The sequence below is a fragment of the Mesoplodon mirus genome (assembly GCF_964341445.2).
Source record: "Mesoplodon mirus genome assembly, chromosome: 4".
NCBI classification, from domain to species: Eukaryota; Metazoa; Chordata; class Mammalia; order Artiodactyla; family Ziphiidae; genus Mesoplodon; species Mesoplodon mirus.
In genome coordinates, this window is record NC_138979.1 from 156787865 (window position 1) to 156809148 (window position 21284).

The window sequence follows — 21284 nt, forward strand, 5'->3', positions numbered from 1 at the left end:
GAGAGGAAAAGTGAACTTAAACAAAATGCACCATAATGAAGGGAAGTGCTTTTTCAAAAACACAATGATACAGATTCCTCTTTGCTAATGCTTTCTTGACCTGGGAGTTGGCAAGGGTTATCCAACCAAAACCAAAATTACTCAGAAAAAGTGTTTTTGGATCAAGGATACTCATGGAAAATTCAAGAAAGAAATTTAAAAAGCAACAAATATGTGAATAAAATAATAAATGTTATAATATTATAATAATATAATTCTAATAAAATAAAATATGCAACATCATTACAATTTAAGAAATATGAATAAACAGAGAATCAGCTTGGCAAAGATTTAAAAAGTCACCAAGTGTTAACATGGTAAAGACAGAGAAATAAGTAATATGTTGTTTGTGGAGTAAACATTAGTACACACTTCTTGGCAAAGTTAGCAATATTTATCCTTAAAAATCTATATTCATTTGAACCCAGCATTTCCATCTATAGTAATTTGGTCAGAGGAAATAACTATGACTTTTGGTAAAGATTTAACCCTATGTAAGTTAATTATAGTTAATTATTTTATAACTTATAAAGTCTCAAAATACCACAAGTATCCAAAAATAGTGGTCCGATTAGATATATTATAGTAGACTTTGACTGGAAATTTATTCAGTGATTAAAAATTATGTACTATCAAATATTTAAGGACATGGAAATATACCCTTAACTAAAAAACAAGTTACTAAACAATATTACATTATCCTTTATGCTTAGAAAAGTAACTGGAAAATGTGTATTGAAATAGAAAGAAAAATCTTCATCCCTTATTTCATTCTCCCTTTCTGCTCTTCCCTAATCCATTCCAATCCTGAGGAATCGCTAATATTTTGTCAAATTCTAGCATATTGTTTGGGCCACAGTTACAGACTGGCAGCCACTGTTCATTAAAAGGGCACGTGTGTAGCCCCCTCTCTTGTTTCCTACTGCCCCCATGTGGTAGGATTGGTAAACTGAATCAAGGTCAGCTTGGACTAATCAACTTGCTGCTTCACCTGGTCTCTCTTCTTTAGACTCATCATTGCTTAGGCCTCCTGTACCTTATGGTGAGTTAGAGAATAGAAGATCCCAAGAAATGTAATTGGGCTTGGGAAGGAGTAGAAACTGTTAAGTTTATAGGGGACTGGTGCCGAAGCTACACGTCAGGTACGGAAGGTCAAGGTCTATGCTGGCTGCCTAAACCACAAAGGAGGGGAGGGGATTAACAGAGATGCAATCATTAAATTAATAAATTAATAGAGATGCAACCAAAAATTTAAAAAAAACTAATATACTGGGAAATATTATATTGGTTGGGGTAAATTAGATTTAAAGTTTTCTAATGTCTTTATATTATTTTATTTATTTATTTTTTTCTTTATATTATTTTAGAAGAGGCTTAAAGCTTTGTATTTTGTTGTAGAAATTAATGCTACTCTTTAGTATTTATCGTTCTGCTCTCCTTTGGGGAACTCTGGGGGCCTGGACCTCCTTGCCTATTGGAAATTAGCCTTGGCCACAAAAGTAGCTTTGATCAATGAAATATGAATGAAGGTATCACTTCCAAGAGGAAGTATTTAAGAATTAGTTTGAGTATCCATTCTCTTTTTCCTTTGCCACTGTGACAAGTGACTAGTACTATTCCTGTTGAACCTTCAGCAGGTTATAACCCAGAGTGAGGATGAAATCTTACTTCTTTCTGAAGATTTTCTTACACAAGGTTGTCTGTATAATAGTATAAATTATTTTATCCCCACAGAAACAAGCACTGGTATTGGAAGCAGTAGGGAAATGCATATTGAAGGTGAGAAAGATGTAACGTCAAAACATTTGATAAAATGCCATCCTCCATAAGTTGTGAGACATATCATATAACATAAAGTTAAATGTAGCTCTAGGGGAGGAAGTTGGAAAACAAAACTTTACCAGTGAGTGTTGGTAATAGTTAGCCACATTTGACCATTTCCTGAGTTCAGGAAAGCATTTGTATGTTCCCAAACAGGAATAAAATGTCCATCAGCAAAGGAATGGATAAAGATGTGGTACATATATACAATGGAATATTACTCAGACACAAAAAGGAATGAAATTGTGCCATTTGCAGAGACACGGAAGGACCTACAGACTGTCATACAGAGTGAAGTAGGTCAGAAAGAGAAAAACAAATATTGTATAATATCGCTTATATGTGGAATCTAGAAAAATGGTACAAGTGAACTTATCTGCAAAGTAGAAATAAAGACACAGATGTAGAGAACAAACGTATGGATACCAAGGGGGGAAGGGGAGGTGGGATGAATTGGGAGATTGGGATTGACATATATACCCTACTATGTATAAAACAGATAACTAATAGAACCTACTGTTTAGCACAGGGAACTCTATTCAGTGCTCTGTGGTGACCTAAATGGGAAGGAAATCCTAAAAAGGGGGGATATATGTATACGTATAGCTGATTCACTTTGCTGAACAGCAGAAACTAACACAACACTGTAAAGCAACTATACCCCAATAAAAATTAATAATAAAATAAAGCGAGTAGAGAGAATATAAGTTCCTGGACTTCCAGAGATAAAAAAGAAAACTACCTCACCACCCTAAAATGTAAAGGTTCAATGTAAGAAAGTCTTTGAGCAACAAAGGCTAATTAAAACTTAGCCTTGAGATAGCAGTCAAATTAAAGGTATGCCCATTATAACTTTGTGAAAAACATTAGATGGACTAACTTCAGGGCAAAGGGCCAATTAAGGGTGTACTATCCAACCAACCGCTTCATTGAGATAAAATAACTCAGAGTAAAGAGCTAAAGTATGTATCTTTCCCAGTGACAACTAACAGACTCAAGTTACCTGATAGATATATATATATTTTTGTTTGTTTGTTTGTTTTTGCAGTACAAGGGCCTCTCATTGTTGTGGCCTCTCCCCTTGTGGAGCACAGGCTCTGGATGTGCAGGCTTAGCAGCCATGGCTCACGGGCCCAGCCGCTCCGCAGCATGTAGGATATTCCCGGACCAGGGCATGAACCCACGTCCCCTGCATCAGCAGGCGGACTCTCAACCACTGCACCACCAGGGAAGTCCCAAGTTACCTGATATTAAAGACAGTGAGGATGTAGGGATATATGTGTGTGGGAAAAGAGAAATATAACACTCTAAGACAGCCCACCTTATAAAGATCTGTGGATATGAATACTGGCACATATAACTGACTGGAATCAAACAGATAGGAAGCCTATTAAGTTTTGGGAAGTTTTATTGTCAGAGAAAGTGGGAGAAAAAAAGGGTTGAGAAAACTGCATGGTCCACAAGGAAGTTCTGTTGCCCTCTATTTCAGATGTGCCCCAGAAGGATAATGGAAAAGGAAGAGCTTTCCAGAGGTAGAGTCACGGCCACAAAGAACTATGGGAAAAAAAGTCCCTCCATTCTCTCAGGAGTAAATTTAATCAAGGAACATGTCTCACCCCAAAGACAGAGGGCTTTAGTAATATTTGCCTACTAGAATTTCAAAATTGCTATGGACCAGTGATTGCTATATAACATGGAAGTTTTCTTTTCCAAGAAGAAGTACTTTTCTGGTTATGCTGTGCCTATCTCATCATTGTATATTGGGAACATGTAATGAACACAATTTGTCTTTTTGGCTCAAAGGGCTTATATCAAGAGTAACCACATCAAGATCTGTTTGTAGCGATTGCTGTGCATCCACGCTACCCCATAACATAGAGGAAACCTGACTCTGAGGTAAACTTTCTAACTCTGAGACAACTTTTTGAGTTGTCTCCTTTCAGGTGGAAGTAAGTGTAATCTACATGGAAAAAAAAAGTAAGTGTAATCTACATGACCCAAATATTTGGTGAGCAGAGGGCAACCTGTAGTAGACATTATATCTCCTCACCAATATTTCAAATTTTTCTCTCCTTCCCTTCTCACAGGAGGATTGTACTTCCATGTTCCCATGAATTTGGGTATGGTAATGTGACTGTTGTCCAATGGAATATGAGAAGTGATCCAAGGCAGATGCATTTAAGCACCACTGCAAACTATCCATTCTCTTGCCTTGTTACTATAACTGATGTTCCCAAATGCTGGACTCTCTGTCAGCCTACATTGCAGAGGAAGCATGAAAATATTTATTGTTCTAAGCCACTGAGAATTTGGAATTGTTAACTCCTACTACATAATATAGTCTATCTTAATGGATATTGATGTATAAGTTAAAATATATAGAGACATAATGTAAAAGAATATAATTCCAAACTGTTAAGGGAGAAAAGGAATGAAAAAAATTTTAAATCAATCAAGAAGAAAGCACAATAGGAAAGAAAAAAGGAATGGAGAGAGAGCAACAGTGGGCAAAAATAATATGGTAGAAATAAATTTAAATGTATTAATCAGATCTTGTAAGGTTATCCTGCATTAATAAGTCATCCCCAAATCTCAGTGACTTACAGAATCTAAGGTTTATTTCTCACTCACATTATATGCCAGTCTTCAGAAGGCTTTAGCTATTCAATCTGGGACCCAGACTGAAGGAAAAGCTTCACTCTGAAACACCACATGTATTATGGCAGAGAAAAACTCAGAACAACATGGTGGCTCTAAAAGCTTCTACTCAGAAGTGGTACATTACTTCTACTCACTTTTAACTGGTATAAATAAATAAGTAAATAAATAAATAAATAAAATCACATGGAGGAGATTGGTTCAAGATGGTGGAGTAGAAGGACATGTGCTCATCCCCCCTTGCGAGAGCACTGGAATCACAACTAATTGCTGAAACATCATCAACAGGAAGATACTGGAACTCACCAAAAAAGATACCCCACATCCAAAGACAAAGGAGAAGCCACAGTGAGACGGTAAGAGGGGTGCAATCACAATAAAATCAAATCCCATAACTGCTGGGTGGATGACTCACAAACTGGAGAACACTTATACCACAGAAGTCCACCCAATGGAGTGAAGGTTCTGAGCCCCACGGCAGGCTTCAAAGCCTGGGGGTCCGGCAACGGGAGGCAGAATTCCCAAAGAATCAGACTTTGAAGGCAAGGAGGATTTGACTACAGGACTTCGAAAGGACTGGGGGAAACAGACACTCCACTCTTGGAGGGCACACAAAAAGTAGTGTGCGTATCAGGACTGAGGAGAAAGGAGCAGTGACCCCACAGGAGACTGAACCAGACCTACCTCCTGAACCAGACCTACCTCCTAGAGTTGGAGGGTCTACTGCAGAGGCAGAGGGTGGCTGTGGCTCATTGCATGGACAAGGACACTGGCAGCAGAAGTTCTGGGAAGTATTCCTTGGCATGAGCCCTGCCGAAGTCTGACATGAGCCCCACCAAAGAGCCTATAGGCTCCAGTGCAGGATCACCTCAGGGCAAACAACCAACAGGCAGGGAACTCAGCCCCACCCATCAGCAGACAAGCAGATTAAAGTTTTATTGACCACTGCCCACCAGAGCAACAGCCAGCTCTACCCACCACCATTCCCTCCCATCAGGAAGCTAGCACAAGCCTCTTAGATAGCCTCATCCACCAGAGGGTAGACAGCAGACGCAAGAATTACAATCCTGCAGCCTGTGGAGCAAAAAACACATTCAGAGAAAGATAGACAAAATGAAAAGGCAGAGGACTATGTACCAGATGAAGGAACAAGATAAAACCCCAGAAAAACAACTAAATGAAGTGGAGATAGGCAATCTTCCAGAAAAACAATTCAGAATAATAGTGAAAATGATCCAGGACCTCGGGAAAAGAATGGAGGCAAAGATCGAGAAGATGCAAGAAATGTTTAACAAACACCTAGAAGAATTAAAGAACAAATACCTAGAAGAATTAAAGAACAAATACCTAGAAGAATTAAAGTACAAACAAACAGAGATGAACATACAATAACTGAAATGAAAAGTACACTGGAAGGAATCAACAGCAGAGTAACTGAGGCAGAAAGAACGGATAAGTAACCTGGAAGACAGAATGGTGAAATCCACTGCCACGGAACAGAATAAAGAAAAAAGAATGAAAGGAAATGAAGACAGCCTATGAGACCTCTGGGACAAAAGTAAACACAACAACATTTGCATTATAGGGGTCCCAGAAGAACAAGAGAGAAAGGAACTGAGAAAATATTTGAAGAGATTATAGTTGAAAACTTCCCTAACATGGGAAAGGAAATAGCCACCCAAGTCCAGGAAGTGCAGAGAGTCACAGGTAGGATAAACCCAAGGAGAAACATGCCGAGACACATAGTAATCAAACTGATGAAAATTAAAGACAACGAAAAATTATTAAAAGCAACAAGGGAAAAATTACAACATACAAGGGAACTCCCATAAGGTTAACAGCTGATTTCTCAGCAGAAACTCTACAAGCCAGAAGGCAGTGTCATGATATATTTAAAGTGAGGAAAGGGTAGAACCTACAACCAAGATTACCCTACCCAGCAAGGATCTCATTCAGATTCTATGGAGAAATCAAAAGCTTTACGGACAAGCAAAAGCTAAGAGAATCCAGCACCACCAAACCAGCTCTACAACAAATGCTAAAGGAATTCTCTATGTGGGAAACACAAGAGAAAAAAAGGACCACAAAAACAACACAAAACAATTAAGAAAATGGTAATAGGAACATACATTCGATAATTACCTTAAATGTGAATGGATTAAATGCTCCAACCAAAAGACACAGGCTCGCTGAATGGATACAAAAACAAGACCCAGCTATATGCTGTCGACAAGAGACCCACTTCAGATCTGGGGACACATACAGACTGAAAGTGAGGGGATGGAAAAAGATTTTCCATGCAAATGGAAATCAAAAGAAAGCTGGAGTAGCAATACTCGTAGCGGATAAAACAGACTTTAAAATAAAGACTGTTACAAGAGACAAGGAAGGACACTACATAATGGTCAAGGGATCAATCCAAGAAGAAGATATAACAATTGTAAATATATATGCATCCAACATAGGAGCACATAGGCAAATGCTAACAGCTATAAAAGAGGAAATTGACAGTAACACAGTAATAGTGGGGGACTTTAACACCTCACTTACACCAATGGACAGATCATCCAGACAGAAAATTAATAAGGAAACACAAGCTTTAAATAGCACAATAGACCAGAGAGATTTAATTGATATTTATAGGACATTCCACACAAAAACAGCAGTTTACACTTTCTTCTCAAGAGCACATGGAACATTCTCCAGGATAGATCACATCTTGGGCCACAAATCAACCCTGGGTAAATTTAGGAAAATTGAAATCATATCAAGCATCTTTTTCAACCACAGTGCTATGAGATTAGAAATAAATTACATGGGAAAAAAACCATAAAAAACACAAACACATGGAGGCTGAACAATACGTTACTAAATAACCAAGAGATTAATGAAGAAATCAAAGAGGAAATCAATAGATAGCTAGTGGGAAGCAGCTGCATAGCACAGGGAGATCAGCTCGGTGCTTTGTGGCCATCTAGAGGGGTGGGATAGGGAAGGTGGGAGGGAGACACAAGAGGGAGAGGGTATGGGGATATACGTATACATATAGATTATTCACTTTGTTATACAGCAGAAACTAACACAACAATGTAAAGCAATTATACTCCATTAAGAAAACAAACAACCCAATCAAAAAATGGGCAGAAGACCTAAATAGACATTTCTCCAAAGAAGAGATACAGATGGCCAAGAAGCACATGAAAAGCTGCTCAACATCACTAATTATTAGAGAAATGCAAATCAAAACTACAATGACAGGGCTTCCCTGGTGGCGCAGTGGTTCAGAGTCCGCCTGCCGATGCAGGGGACACGGGTTCGTGCCCCGGTCCAGGAGGATCCCACATGCCGCGGAGCGGCTGGACCCGTGAGCCATGGCCGCTGGGCCTGCGTGTCCGGAGCCTGTGCTCCACAACGGGAGAGGCCACAACAGTGAGAGGCCCGCGTACCACAAAAAAAAAATTAAAAAAAAAAACTACAATGACGTATCACCTCACACCAGTTAGAAAGGGCATCATCAGAAAATCTACAAACAACAAATGCTGGAGAGGGTGTGGAGAAAAGGGAACCCTCTTGCACTGTTGGTGGCAATGTAAATTGATACAGCCACTATGGAGAACAGTATGGAGGTTCCTTAAGAAACTAAAAATAGAACTACCATATGAGCCAGCAATTCGACTACTGGGCATATACCTAGAGAAAACCATAATTCAGAAAGACACATGGACCCCAATGTTCATTGCAGCACTATTTACCATAGTCAGGTCATGGAAGCAACCTAAATGCCCATCCACGGAAGAAGGGATAAAGAAGGTGTGGTACATATATACAATGGAGGGCTTCCCTGGTGGCGCAGTGGTTGAGAGTCCACCTGCCAATGCAGGGGACACGGGTTTGTGTCCTGGTCCTGGAAGATCCCACATGCCACGGAGCGGTTAGGCCCATGAGCCATGGCCACTGAGCCTGCACTTCTGGAGCCTGAGCTCCGCAACAGGAGAGGCCACAACAGTGAGAGGCCCACGTACAGCAAAAAATAAATAAAAGAAAAAAAATAAAAGGATCATACACCATGATCAAGTGGGATTTATCCCAGGGATGCAAGGATTCTTCAATATATGCAAATCAATCAATGTGATACACCACATTAACAAATTGAGGAATTAAAAACCGTATGATCATCTCAATAGATGCAGAAAAAGCTTTTGACAAGATTCACCACCCATTTATGATAAAAACTCTCCAGAAAGTAGGCACAGAGGGAACCTACCTCAACATAATAAAGGCCATATACGACAAACCCACAGCAAACATCATCCTCAATGGTGAAAAACTGAAAGCATCTCCTCTAAGATCAGGAACAAGACAAGGATGTCCACTCTCGCCACTATTATTCCACATAGTTTTGGAAGTCCTTGCCATGGCAATCAGAGAAGAAAAAGAAATAAAAGGAATACAAATTGGAAAAGAAGAAGTAAAACTGTCATTGTTTGAGATGACATGGCACTATACATAGATAATCCTAAAGATGCCACCAGAAAACTAGTAGAATTAATGAATGAATGTGGTAAAGTTGCAGGACACAAAATTAATGCACAGAAATCTCTTGCATTCCTATACACTAACAATGAAAGATCAGAAAGAGAAATTAAGGAAACAATCCCATTCACCATTGCAACAAAAAGAATAAAATATCTAGCAATAAACCTACACAAGGAGGTAAAAGACCTGTACTCAGAAAACTATAAGACACTGATGAAAGAAATCAAAGATGACACAAAGAGATGGAGAGATATACCATGTTCTTGGATTGGAAGAATCAATATTGAATCAATTGAATAAGAATCAATCTACAGATTCAGTGCAATCCCTGTCAAATTACCAACTGCATTTTTTACAGAAGTAGAACAAAATATCTTAAAATTTGTATGGAGACACAAAAGACCCCGAATAGCCAAAGCAGTCTTGAGGGAAAAAAACGGAGCTGGAGAAATCAGACTCCCTGTGTTCAGACTATATTACAAAGCTACAGTAATCAAGTACAGTAATCAAGCTACAGTAATCAAGACAATATGGTGCTGGCACAAAAACAGAAATATAGATCGACAGAAAAGGATAGAAAGCCCAGAGATAAACCCACACACCTATGGTCAACTAATCTGTGACAAAGGAGGCAAAGATATACAATGGAGAAAAGACAGTCTCTTTAATAAGTGGTGCTGGGAAAACTGGACAGCTACATGTAAAAGAATGAAATTACAACACTCCCTAACACCATGCACAAAAATAAACTCAAAATGGATTAAAGACTGTAAAGCCAGACACTATAAAACTCTTAGAGGGAAACATAGAAAGAACACCCTGACATAAATCACAGCAAGATCTTTTTTGACCCACCTCCTAGAGTAATGGAAATAAAAACAAAAATAAACAAATGGGACCTAATGAGACTTAAAAGCTTTTGCACAGCCAAGGAAACTATAAACAAGATGAAAAGACAACCCTCAGAATGGGAGAAAATATCTGCAAACGAATCAACGGACAAAGGATTAATCTCCAAAATATATAAACAGCTCACGCAGCTCAATATTAAAAAAACAAACAACCCAATCCAAAAATGGGCAGAAGACCTAAATAGACATTTCTCCAAAGAAGACATACAGATGCCCAAGAGGCACATGAAAAGCTGCTCAACATCACTAATTATTACAAAAATGAAATCAAAACTACAATGAGGAGACAGGGCTTGAACCATGTCAGGAAAGACTCAAAAAAGTGTGAAGATTGCACCTGGAGCAGCTGTGTGTGTAGAGAGTGAGATCAGGGGTGATGTAACTATAGGACCCAGGACAGTGATCTACCGTAAAGCACAAATCATTGCAGAAGCTGGGCCCATAGTGATTGGCGAAGGTAACATAATAGAAGAACAGGCGCTCATCATAAATGCTCACCCTGATGCTGCAGATTCAGAGCCCAAACCTATGATCATTGGCACCAATAATGTGCTTGAAGTTGGCTGTTATTCCCAAGCCATGAAAATAGGAGATAATAATATTATTGAATCAAATACATATGTAGGCAGAAACGTAACACTGACAAGTGGTTGCATCATCGGGGCCTGTTGCAACCTGAACACATTTGAAGTCATCCCTGAGAACACAGTGATTTATGGCGCAGGCTGTCTTCGTCGGGTGCAGACTGAGCGGCCACAGCCCCAGACACTACACCTGGATTTCCTGTTGAAAATCTTGCCAAACTACCATCACCTAAAGAACACTATGAAAGGAAGCTCAACTCCAGTTAAGAACTAAGAACAGTATATGTCATCAAGATAACATTTGTCTTTGACCACTGTCTTTTGAAAAAGCCACAGTGTTTATGCACTCTTAGCAGTGTGCAGAATAATATGTGTTGACTTTATCTTGTAAAATTCAGTTAGAGAGGAAAATAATGGGTTTTCATTGTAACTGTCCTCTATAATTTATATAAAATGCATTATTTTCTGATGTCCTTGCCCCATTTCTGATAATTTACAGATTTTTCTTCTGTGTTGTTTTGTTATGTAAAATGATGGCCATGAAATTTAGTTAAATAAAAGACTACCCATGATAAGAAAGAACATATTGTTATGTATTTATATTCTAGCATTTACTAAACTAAATAAAAATGTTGATGACAGGATGTTCAGTGAATATACTTTAATCAATTTTTCTCCTTGCATCAACTTTCCCAAAATAGCCCCTTTAATTTTTATTGTGTACTAGCTATATATTAAAGCTAATGTGGATTTGTGGCTGTTTAAAATTTCAGGTGAAATTTCGGCAGCTACTGAATTAATTTAGACTTCATTTTGTTTCCAAGAAAATGATTTTTTTTTCTTTTCAGTAAAACAAAAGTAATCAGGGGAAGATGTATTCAGTAGAATACAAAATCAAAAAGAATGGTGTCTGATGAAAATGACAAGTAAAATGATGATTGAGTGGTATTCTTAGGTTTCTGAGGACAATGAAACTAGAAGAGATTTTGATATATTTATAAATGTATGAAATTATTTTGGCATATTACTAATCATTAATTATTGACCTTGTCATAATTCTATTTACCTAATTAAATAATGGGCAAAATATTGAGTATTTTATTGTAATTCCAAGATTTTTTTAATAATTCAAGTGCATACATTTAATGGGACATACTTTTTAACTTTTGAATCAGTAGATGTTCATTAATACTAAGACATTAAATGCTAAAATATTTTCTCTTGAAACTTACTATTTTTTCATTGAGGTGTGGTTGATTTACAATGTTGTGTTAGTTTCAGGTGTATAGCAAGGTGATTCAGTTATATGTATATATGTATTCTTTTTCAGATTCTTTTCCATTATAAGTTATTACAAGATTAATTTTTAATTGTGGATAGTAAAAGACCATTTTTGAATTTCTGAAAAAAAAAACTACAATGAGGTATCACCTCACACCAGTTAGAATGGGCATCATCAGAAAATCTATAAACAACAAGTGCTGGAGAGGGTGTGGAGAAAAGGGAACCCTCTTGCACTGTTGGTGGCAATGTAAGTTGATACAGCCACTATGGAGAACAGTATGGAGGTTCCTTAAAAAACTAAAAATAGAATTACCATATGACCCAGCAATCCCACTACTGGGCATATACCCAGAGAAAACCATAATTCAGAAAGACACATGGACCCCAATGTTCATTGCAGCACTATTTACAATAGCCAGGTCATGGAAGCAACCTAAATGCCCATCCACAGAAGAAAGGATAAAGAAGTTGTGGTACATATATACAATGGAATATTACTGAGCCATAAAAAGGAACGAAACTGGGTCATTTGTAGCGATGTGGATGGACCTAGAGACTGTCATACAGAGTGAAGTAAGTCAGAAAGACAAAAACAAATATCATATATTAACGCATATATGTGGAATCTAGAAAAATGGTACAGATGAACCGGTTTGCAAAGCAGAAATAGAGACACAGATGCAGAGAACAAACATATCAACACCAAGGGGGGAAGGGGGGGAGGTTTGTGATGGGATGAATTGGGAGATTGGGATTGACATATATACACTAATATGTATAAAATGGATAACTAATAAGAACCTGCTGTATAAAAAATAAATAAAATTAAAATAAATAAATAAATACATAAAATCACATGGTCAAGCCCGTTAATGGGCTTAGATGTTAATGGCCTCAGAAGTATAATACTTTAACAGGGATAGGCCTGGAAGAGAGGGGCCTTGTAAGGAGGAGCTGTTAGGAAGGGTCAGTGAATATTTTGATAATAAAATAATCTACCATATGAAATATCAAACTGATTCAGGGCTTCCCTGGTGGCACAGTGGTTAAAAATCTGCCTGCCAATGCAGGGGACACCACTTCTCCCAATTCTTTCTTCTGCTAGGAATATCCCACTAGAGAAATAACTGTGGTCAAACTGTTAAATTTGGTAGAAATTTAAAATTATTTACTATTACACAGAAGAAACAGAATACCAAGAGGAATTATTGCAATAACAGAAAGTTAGATGTCAAGTTCTGTGGAGTGAGGAGAATGGGAATTACTCATGGTGTTTAAAAGATCCTGGGATTATGCCATGGGATAAATATCATTTGGGTCTCTTTGGTACCTAGCTGAGCCCATTTGCTTTACCATGATGGTAGAGAACAAATTCCGCAACTTTACACCCAGTAACTGCAATAGCAGGCTTGAAGCCTTCTTCCAGAAGAAGGTATTTCACTCCTACTGAAAAGATATAGACAGTGAATTACAAGTGTCCATCAATTTTTGAGCCACCTATTGGGGTTTGCTGCAGATAAAAAGATGACAGATTCAATCTCTGCTCTCTAGGGGCTCAGAGTCTCTTGTATTAGTTTTGCAGCCTGAGGTGTGAAAATGTAGATTTACAGAAAACCTACAGCCCCACTGATGCCTCAAATGATAAAATAATTAATCAGATTGCTTTCAACATACTTCAGTATCTAAGAATTCATGAGAACCATTAGAAACTGTATCTACTGCCTGATATATGCTTACAAAAGAAGGAAATACTCATGCTTAAGAAAATTCTTGATAAACAGGTTGAGGGTGGATGAGGAGACCCTGAGGGCACAGGTCAGTAGAGCTAAAGATGAAAAAACAGATAGCAAAGTTACTCGCATTCATTAAGATTAGAAATGTGGGATGAGTGGAGACTGACAGGACTAAGATCGAACTGGAAATGTGTGAGGAACTTAGAGAAGCAGAATTGTATACTCTGAACTTGTAAGTTGTTGGTTTGTAAGTTGTTACAAATGAAATGCAAATTCCTTCATCTCCCCAGTCTTTTGTAAAGTCTTCTGCACACACATGTGTGCACACAACCTTTTGAGTAGGGCTGTTTTGGGTGAAAAGAAAGAAGAGACCCTGAGCTCAAAATCTGGTTTGATGCCTAATATCAGGTCAGCATAATTACAATATTGTAAAAATGCTTATTGTACGCCAAGTGGTGTTCTAAGCCCTTTACATACATTAATGTATTTACGTGCTTTATGGTAATTCATTAATTTAATAAACTCAAGGCAAACAGATAAGCAGTAGTGTTTTCACCATTTTGTAAGTGAGGCTCAAAAGCACAGAGAGGTTAAGTAATTTGTCCAAAGTCATGCAGCAGCTAAGAGGCAAAACCAAATTCCAGCTTAGGCAGGTTGGTAAACAGAGTGTGGAGAAGATCTATAAACTGAATGCATTCAGTGGAAGTAGAAGAGTGGTCAGTGGGGGTCCTGGGAGACACACACCCTTCTAGCAATTTACAGAAATCTTAGGGAGTGATTTAGAATTTCCACAATTAGATATGGTGCTTTTTATCTGTCTTAGCTATATCTTAAAGGATGGGATCACCCCAGCTTATTCAGCTTGTCCCCGCCTCCCCCCGCCTCTCTCTCTCACACACACAAAACTGGTCCAATTTTGAATTTCTTGATCTTCATCCCTCTGAGGGTTAATAAATACAAAGCTGAGTGTCTGTACTTTATAAACCCTTCTCCATTCTACCTAGAGCTCTGGCTCTATCCATCTTCCTCCTGCTAAGTAAGCTCCAGATGAGTCTATTTGATGCTGTTTTACATACTGATGCTTTTTGCTCAGTCTCTGCCTCATAGGGTCTCTTGCTGTCTGCCATATATATCAGCCCACCTTTCGAAGGCCGCATTACTGCCACCACACCATGTCCATGTGCAGAAAGCAACCTTGGAGATAAAGTCAAAATGGAGATGGAGATCTCAAACAGGTCAATCCTAGGCTCTAAGCATTCAACTTTCCCCTGCCTCTCCTCCTCCATGTCCCTTGCTTTCTCTTTCCTGGTTAAGAGGAGTGCAGAATCTTCCTATAGGCAGCAGTCACACTCTGGGCTTCCAGGAAGAGAAAACTAAATGAAAGAAAGGAGAGGCAGTAACTGGGAACATTTTCACTTAAACTCCACTTTCGCTTCTGTAAGTCTCCTTCAATTGAAGTGGCTATGCATGTATGTAAATGGTTGATATGTAAACATGTGATTATACACACACCCCTTATTTGGATCAGAGCTGAGATGCCAGCTGTGAATGAGATGCATTATTCTAAGGGCCTTATCTATATTTACATTTTTCACCCTCCCAGATAAGGAAAATGAGACCCAGACTGGTTAAGTAACTTGACCTAGGTAGAGACTAGTGTGAAGTTAGAGGAGACTTCCCAACAAAGCTTCCTTTATTGTCATTGAAGAGATAAGGATACATAACACAGGCTTAACCACATCCTTGGCTTCATGTGTAGCTTAAAGATCTATAGGAAATAACTTTATTGGGGTTTCTACTTGGAGTTGGGATATAGACATACCTACCTAATGGTTGGGGTAGCCAAGCCATTGGGAGGGAAAGAAGGACCCCATAAGTGATGAAGGAACCAGACACCCTGCGTTGGAGTCAGCAGCGATGCCTGAATGGCAATGGCAATGAGTCTACCCTTGAACATGCCTTCCGCCAGCAACCCCCACTCCCTTAAGCAAGCATGTGTAAACCCAGGGGGAAGAGTGGACACTACATTAAAGCGCTGTGCCACCAGAGCCTAAGCAACTCCCCTTCCAAAGCAGTTGAATACAAAAGGAAGTGCCTCCTTACCAACAGCTGATTCAGAGGTGAGTTGCTCCGGGTGGCAGCAAGATGGAGAGCAGGTACCCAAATCCTAACCGGAGTTGGAGCACAGCAAGGAAGCACCACCACACTGGGAGTGTCAAGGGAGTTGGTCAACCCAGGATGGTAGATGTGCAGAGGAGAGAGAGTGAGAGCTGACAGACTCAAGATGACCACAGGACAGAAATGCAGAAGAGGTCCTAGGAACTCAGCTTCTAAGCTAACATCCTCCAGAGCAGACGGCGAGCTCTGATGATGTGTACCATGGCCCTGCCCTTTGGGGAACACCTAAGAGACACGAATGAGGAAAGCCTATGACCCTGCCATTTGCCAGATGGGGGCTGTTGAAGACCAAGGAGCCAACTGCTCATATGATCGTATCCAGGACCCCTAACTGGCATGTCCTCAGGTATATTTATGTTCTGGATGCACAAATATATACATGTATGTGTGTACATATAACATAATTTCTTTCCGTGTAAGATATATGCTTTAACGCCTTCCTTTCTTGGGTCTCGGTTTCTTCTTCTTTAAAGTCTGATCATACTTCGATTCCTTTCAGCTCTACTGTTTTGTCTGAGTAAGTGATTTGGGTATTTTGCTGAAAATCTTTCAGCAAAGATCACTATTCTTCTATAACGGCCCTCATTTCTGTTTGGTAATTCCCATCCTGCTGGCCACCCCCCAGGTTCATATATTTGCCCCCTTATTCCTGGACTATCTGCTCACTGGTCTCTCAATTTCACCCCTCCCTCAAGTCATTACTGCCACATTCCTCTTTTCAACCCTACAATGTCGAGGAATTTTCTGATTCTGAAATCTTCAGGGGTTCCCACTGCCAATGTGAAAAATGTTCTCCACAGTATGACTTTAACCAACTTAGTCTTCTCTCTCCAGTTACCACTCCATTTCTCTACCTCCCTCAACTGCAAAATATTCCTCAGAAGTTTTCTGTATTAGCTGTTTTCACTTCCTTGCCATTCTCTCTTCAATCCACTCCAGTTTGGCTTTATCCCTATTCCTCCTCTGAAAAATGACTTTCATGGATGAACTTCATGTCGCCAAACTCAAGAATCAGTTCTCTATTCTCAGACAAAGTCTCAAGCATTTAACACATGTGGACACTCTCTCCTTCTTGCAAAATATTCTTCCCTTAGCTCCCATGTATGATGTCATTCCATGACAAAACCTGTCTGTGTGGGTTTTGGGTTTTGTTTTTGTTTTTACTTTGATTTGTACCTAGCCTCCTCTGGAGCACCTATTCACTTTTCTTATATCTTCTTCAGACTATCTTCATCTTAAGAATAGATATTAATTTTGCCTTATATATGAACATGGTCAGCTGCTTACTAATACAACCATGCAAACAGCAAGGTCTCAGAAAGTTTCCCCTAACACAACAGAACTTTTTTTGGCTCTGTAGCTTGGTTCAAGCTGTTGCTTCTCCTGAATATCTGCTCAATAGTCCTTCTAAAAGTAACATCCCTTTTCAAAATTGAATCCCAAGAGAATGGACCACTTCCTCCTCTGTGCTCCCTATGCCATGTTTTTATGTCTCTCAAAGCCCCAAACGCTCCATTTCACTCACTGGCTTATATATCTGTCTTTATCTACAAGATTGAGAGTTCCTTGAGGGCATAGAATGTGTCTGACTTTTTCTGATCTGACACCAAGCTCAATGTCCACCACTTAGTAGCCATCCAAGTAATACATGGGAAATAGACGATTCAAGCCTTGAATGGCCTAGGCCAGGAGGAGCTGCAAGAGAAGTTGATGGTGGCTGCTACTGAAGCCAACCATGGAAAGGGAAAGCTGGTGTTGGGCTGCACCCTGCAGGCCTGCCAGCCTGGTACTTGCCCAGCCTCAAGACCAAAGAGAGAGCCCAGCGTCGGCAACAGACACATCGACGGTTTAATAGATGAGGGATCTTACATGTCTGAAGCAAGGTCCTGGAGCAACACTCCACCGTGTGAGGCAGACAGAGGGCAGGACATGGCAGCAGTCTTTGCTCCCAGGGGAAGAGGGAGATCACCAGTTACAGAGGGAATTGACATCAGGTTGGCTCATGGGTTACCAGGGAAACCAGCAGAGGAGCATGTCCCTCATGGCCCCTTTGGTAAACTGTCATAGTAGAGATAGTTCTGATCTAAAGATTAGAACAATCAGTAGCTGGGGCCAGGGGCAAGCATTAATACATAGGCATTTACTGATCAGGCTCTATGATTAAGAGAGAAGGTCATTCAGGTGAGTAGGTTGTAGGTGAGGCAGGGACTGGTCAAGCAGGGGAGGTAAAGAGAACAAGAGAACAGCCACCTTGGGTGACCTGATCATACAGCTGGCTAGTGGGCACTGCCTGTCAGCTACCCTGTAACCCTGGCTTGGAACATAAGCTTGTTCCTGTGTTTTATTTTGAGTCAAGACCATGTCTCAAATCTGAGAGGCCAAGTAAAGATTACCTGCTGAATGTGTTAAGATCCAAACTGAGCAAGGTGTGAGGGACAGATTGAGATAAGTTCAGGACAGCACCAGTGAACACAGAAAGAGCAGAAGGCAAAAATGGCTTGTAAATGAGCTTGGCATACGCTGCGGGGCCTACTGAAATTGCTCCTTTCCCGGCAACACAACAGACTTCTAGCTGCCTTTTCCCCCTCAGGTCTCGTCCTCTTCCTACTCATCCTCTGTACTGTTGCCAAAATCATCTTAATGTTTTACTTTGCAAGTCTGAGTTTTTCACATCTCTGCTTGATGCCCTTTAGTCCCCACCTCTGCAAAGTCAGTTCTAAAGCTGTAATCATGACATCGCCTATCATTTGTTGTCAAGATCCCAGCTACCTCCTCAGCCTCATTTCTTAGCACTCTTGCCATGCCACCTCACCAAACTATATCTGTTCTCCCAAATGTGCCCTCTTCTCTCACACCTCTTGCCTTCGCACACGTTGGTGTCTGTGCTGCTAATGTCCTCCTCCATTTCAGGCAGCTGCGACAATCTTATTCGTGTTTCCTGACTCAGATTCAAGATCACTTACTCTGACACTCCTTCTAATACCCTCACACCTCAAGAGTTCTGACCCCCTTGCTGGCTTCCAGTGATTTGTTAATGTTTGCATTAGAACAATTACTACATTCCCCTGCTTATCTTTTTAACTTAAAAATTGTAATACATATATAAAATACAAGCAGAAAATCATAAAGCTCAATGAACACACTCATGGAAAAATCACCCAGAGTGAAGTTTAGCAAACTTTTTCTGTAGAGACCCAGATGTAAACGTTTCAGGCTTTGCAGACATGTGGACTCTGTCACAACTACTTAAAATCTGTTGTAGTGAAAGCACTGATAGACAACTGTAAACAAAAGGATATGGATGTGTTCTAATAAAAGTTTATGGACAAAAACAGAAGGAAGCTGAATTTGGCCTCTAGGCTGTGATGTACGGACCCCTGACCTAGATCAATTCCCATATAACCCATAGTTAATGACTATCTCCTACCTCTCTCAAAAGGTAAACACTATTGTGACATATATAGCAATTGCTACTCTTCTTCATAATTTTACCATTTAAGCATGAATCCCTAAACAGAGGAGTTTAATTTCTTATTTTTGATATTTATATAAATGGAAGCCCTATACTATGTATTCTTTTATATTTGACTCCTTTCACTCAATATGACATTTGTGAAATTCATCCATGTGACTGCATATGGCTGTAGTTTGTTGATTTTCATTGTTGTAGAGTATTCCATTGTATGAATTTATTTTTTTCATTCTAGTACTGAGAATGGATACTTTGGTTGATTTCAGTTTTTCACTACTATGAATTATGCTATTACCTGGCTATGAAAAATCTTATACATGTAGCTTAATGCACAGGCACACATTTCTGTTTCTGAATTGATTGTACCAATTTGTACCCCACCAGCAGTGTGTGAGATTTATTGTTCCACATCCTTGCCCATTCCTGATATTGTTCTCCTTCTCCTTCTTTTTATTTTAATTTCAGTCATTCTGCTAGATGTGCAAGAGTATCTCATTGTGGTTTTATTTTTGCATTTCCTTCTCCGATTAATGAAGCTGAGCCCTTGTCACATTTGTATTAGCCATTTTGATATCCTCCATTGTGAAGGCTTTGCCCTTTTACTTACTGATTTATAAGAAGTTCGTTTTATATTTTGGACACAAGCCCTTCATTATGTGTGGCAAATATCTTCTCCTAGTTTAAAGCTTGTCTTTTTCTTAATGTTATCTTAATGTGAACATAGGTTCTTAATTTTAGTACTGTCCAATTTATCAATATTTTCCTTTATTTAATGATTTTTTATGTCCCACCTAAGAATTATTTTTCTGCTCTGAATTATGTAAAACGATAAAAAGTATTTTACATGTAGATGTACAGCTAATGGAATACTGATTTTGTATGTGTGGGATAGGAGTCAAGAATTTATTTTTTTGCCATGTGAATATTTCTTTGTCCCAGCACTATATATTTATACGGTCTTCATTTACCTTGTGCTCTATGCCTTTTTATTTTATTTATTTTTTTTGGGGGGGGGCGTAAATTAGGTGTTGATCTCTATAGGTCTTTTTTTCTGGACTTCCTATTATTTAAAATTTTGGCTATTATCCTTGCACACATACCTTAATTATGGTCTTGGGCAAATCTTGGCCCTTAAAATTCCAACATAAACTTTAGAATCATCTCAAGTTTCACAAAATAGCTGTTGGAATTTTGATTGGATTGTGTTAAATTTTTACACCATGCTGGAGCAAGAGGATATCTTTATGATTTTGAATCCTCTAACCCATGACATGGATTATCATTACGTTTATTTTTGGTCACTGTTTCACCTCAGTAATATTTTTTATTTTTCTGCAAAATATTCTTGAATACCTTTATTCAATGTAAAATATTGGGTACTTCTATGCTATTATAAATGGTATTGTTTCTGAAACTTTCAATTTTTTTACCCTGGTATAGAGAAATACAACTGCCTTTTGTCTATTGATCTTATATCTTGCAAACTTGTTAAACTAATTTATTAATTCTGGTAACTCATCTGTGAAGCTTTTTGGATTTTTCAGACAAACAATCACATTCAAAACATGACATGTAAAATTTTCTTCCCAATCTTTCACCAACTGTTTTCACTTTCTTGACTTACTGGATTGGCTAGGATTTCTAGTACAGTGTTGAATAGAAGTAGTAATAGTGAGAATACTGTGGGAATCCTTAATCTGATCCCAAAGGGAATGATTTCAACATTTCACCTTTAAGCCTGACAGCTTTTTGTAGGTTTCCTATAGATAATCTGGAATCAGAATAAAGAATTTCCCCTCCATTTTTAGTACTATTGCTAGGCTAGGTGACCTGAAGAACTTCCCCCTGGCGGCTTTCATGGTTATTTTCCTTGTCATTGCTCTCTGGCAGATTGTCTATGATGTGCATTTATTGTTGTTTTTGTGGTTGTCATTACTACTGCTATGGCTATTCTGCATGTGGTTTGTAAAAGTTCTTGCATTTGCAGATTGTTATCTTTCATGAGATTTGACAAATTCTCACCATTGTTTTGTTCAAATGGTTTTTCTGTTCCATTCATTTTTTTTAA

General features: G+C 38.9%; 2 protein-coding genes across 2 annotated transcripts in view; one reads left to right on the top strand and one right to left on the bottom strand.

Moving 5' to 3' along the window:
• The window catches only part of COX16 (cytochrome c oxidase assembly factor COX16), a 131069-nt gene that overhangs the window by 37302 nt on the left and 72483 nt on the right, over positions 1-21284 (bottom strand). The window lies entirely within an intron of this gene.
• Positions 10254-10873, top strand: LOC309803293 (dynactin subunit 6-like). Its single transcript, XM_082619304.1, has one exon. It carries the CDS (start codon positions 10266-10268, stop codon positions 10821-10823), a length of 558 nt encoding a protein of 185 aa, XP_082475430.1. The 5' UTR covers positions 10254-10265; the 3' UTR covers positions 10824-10873.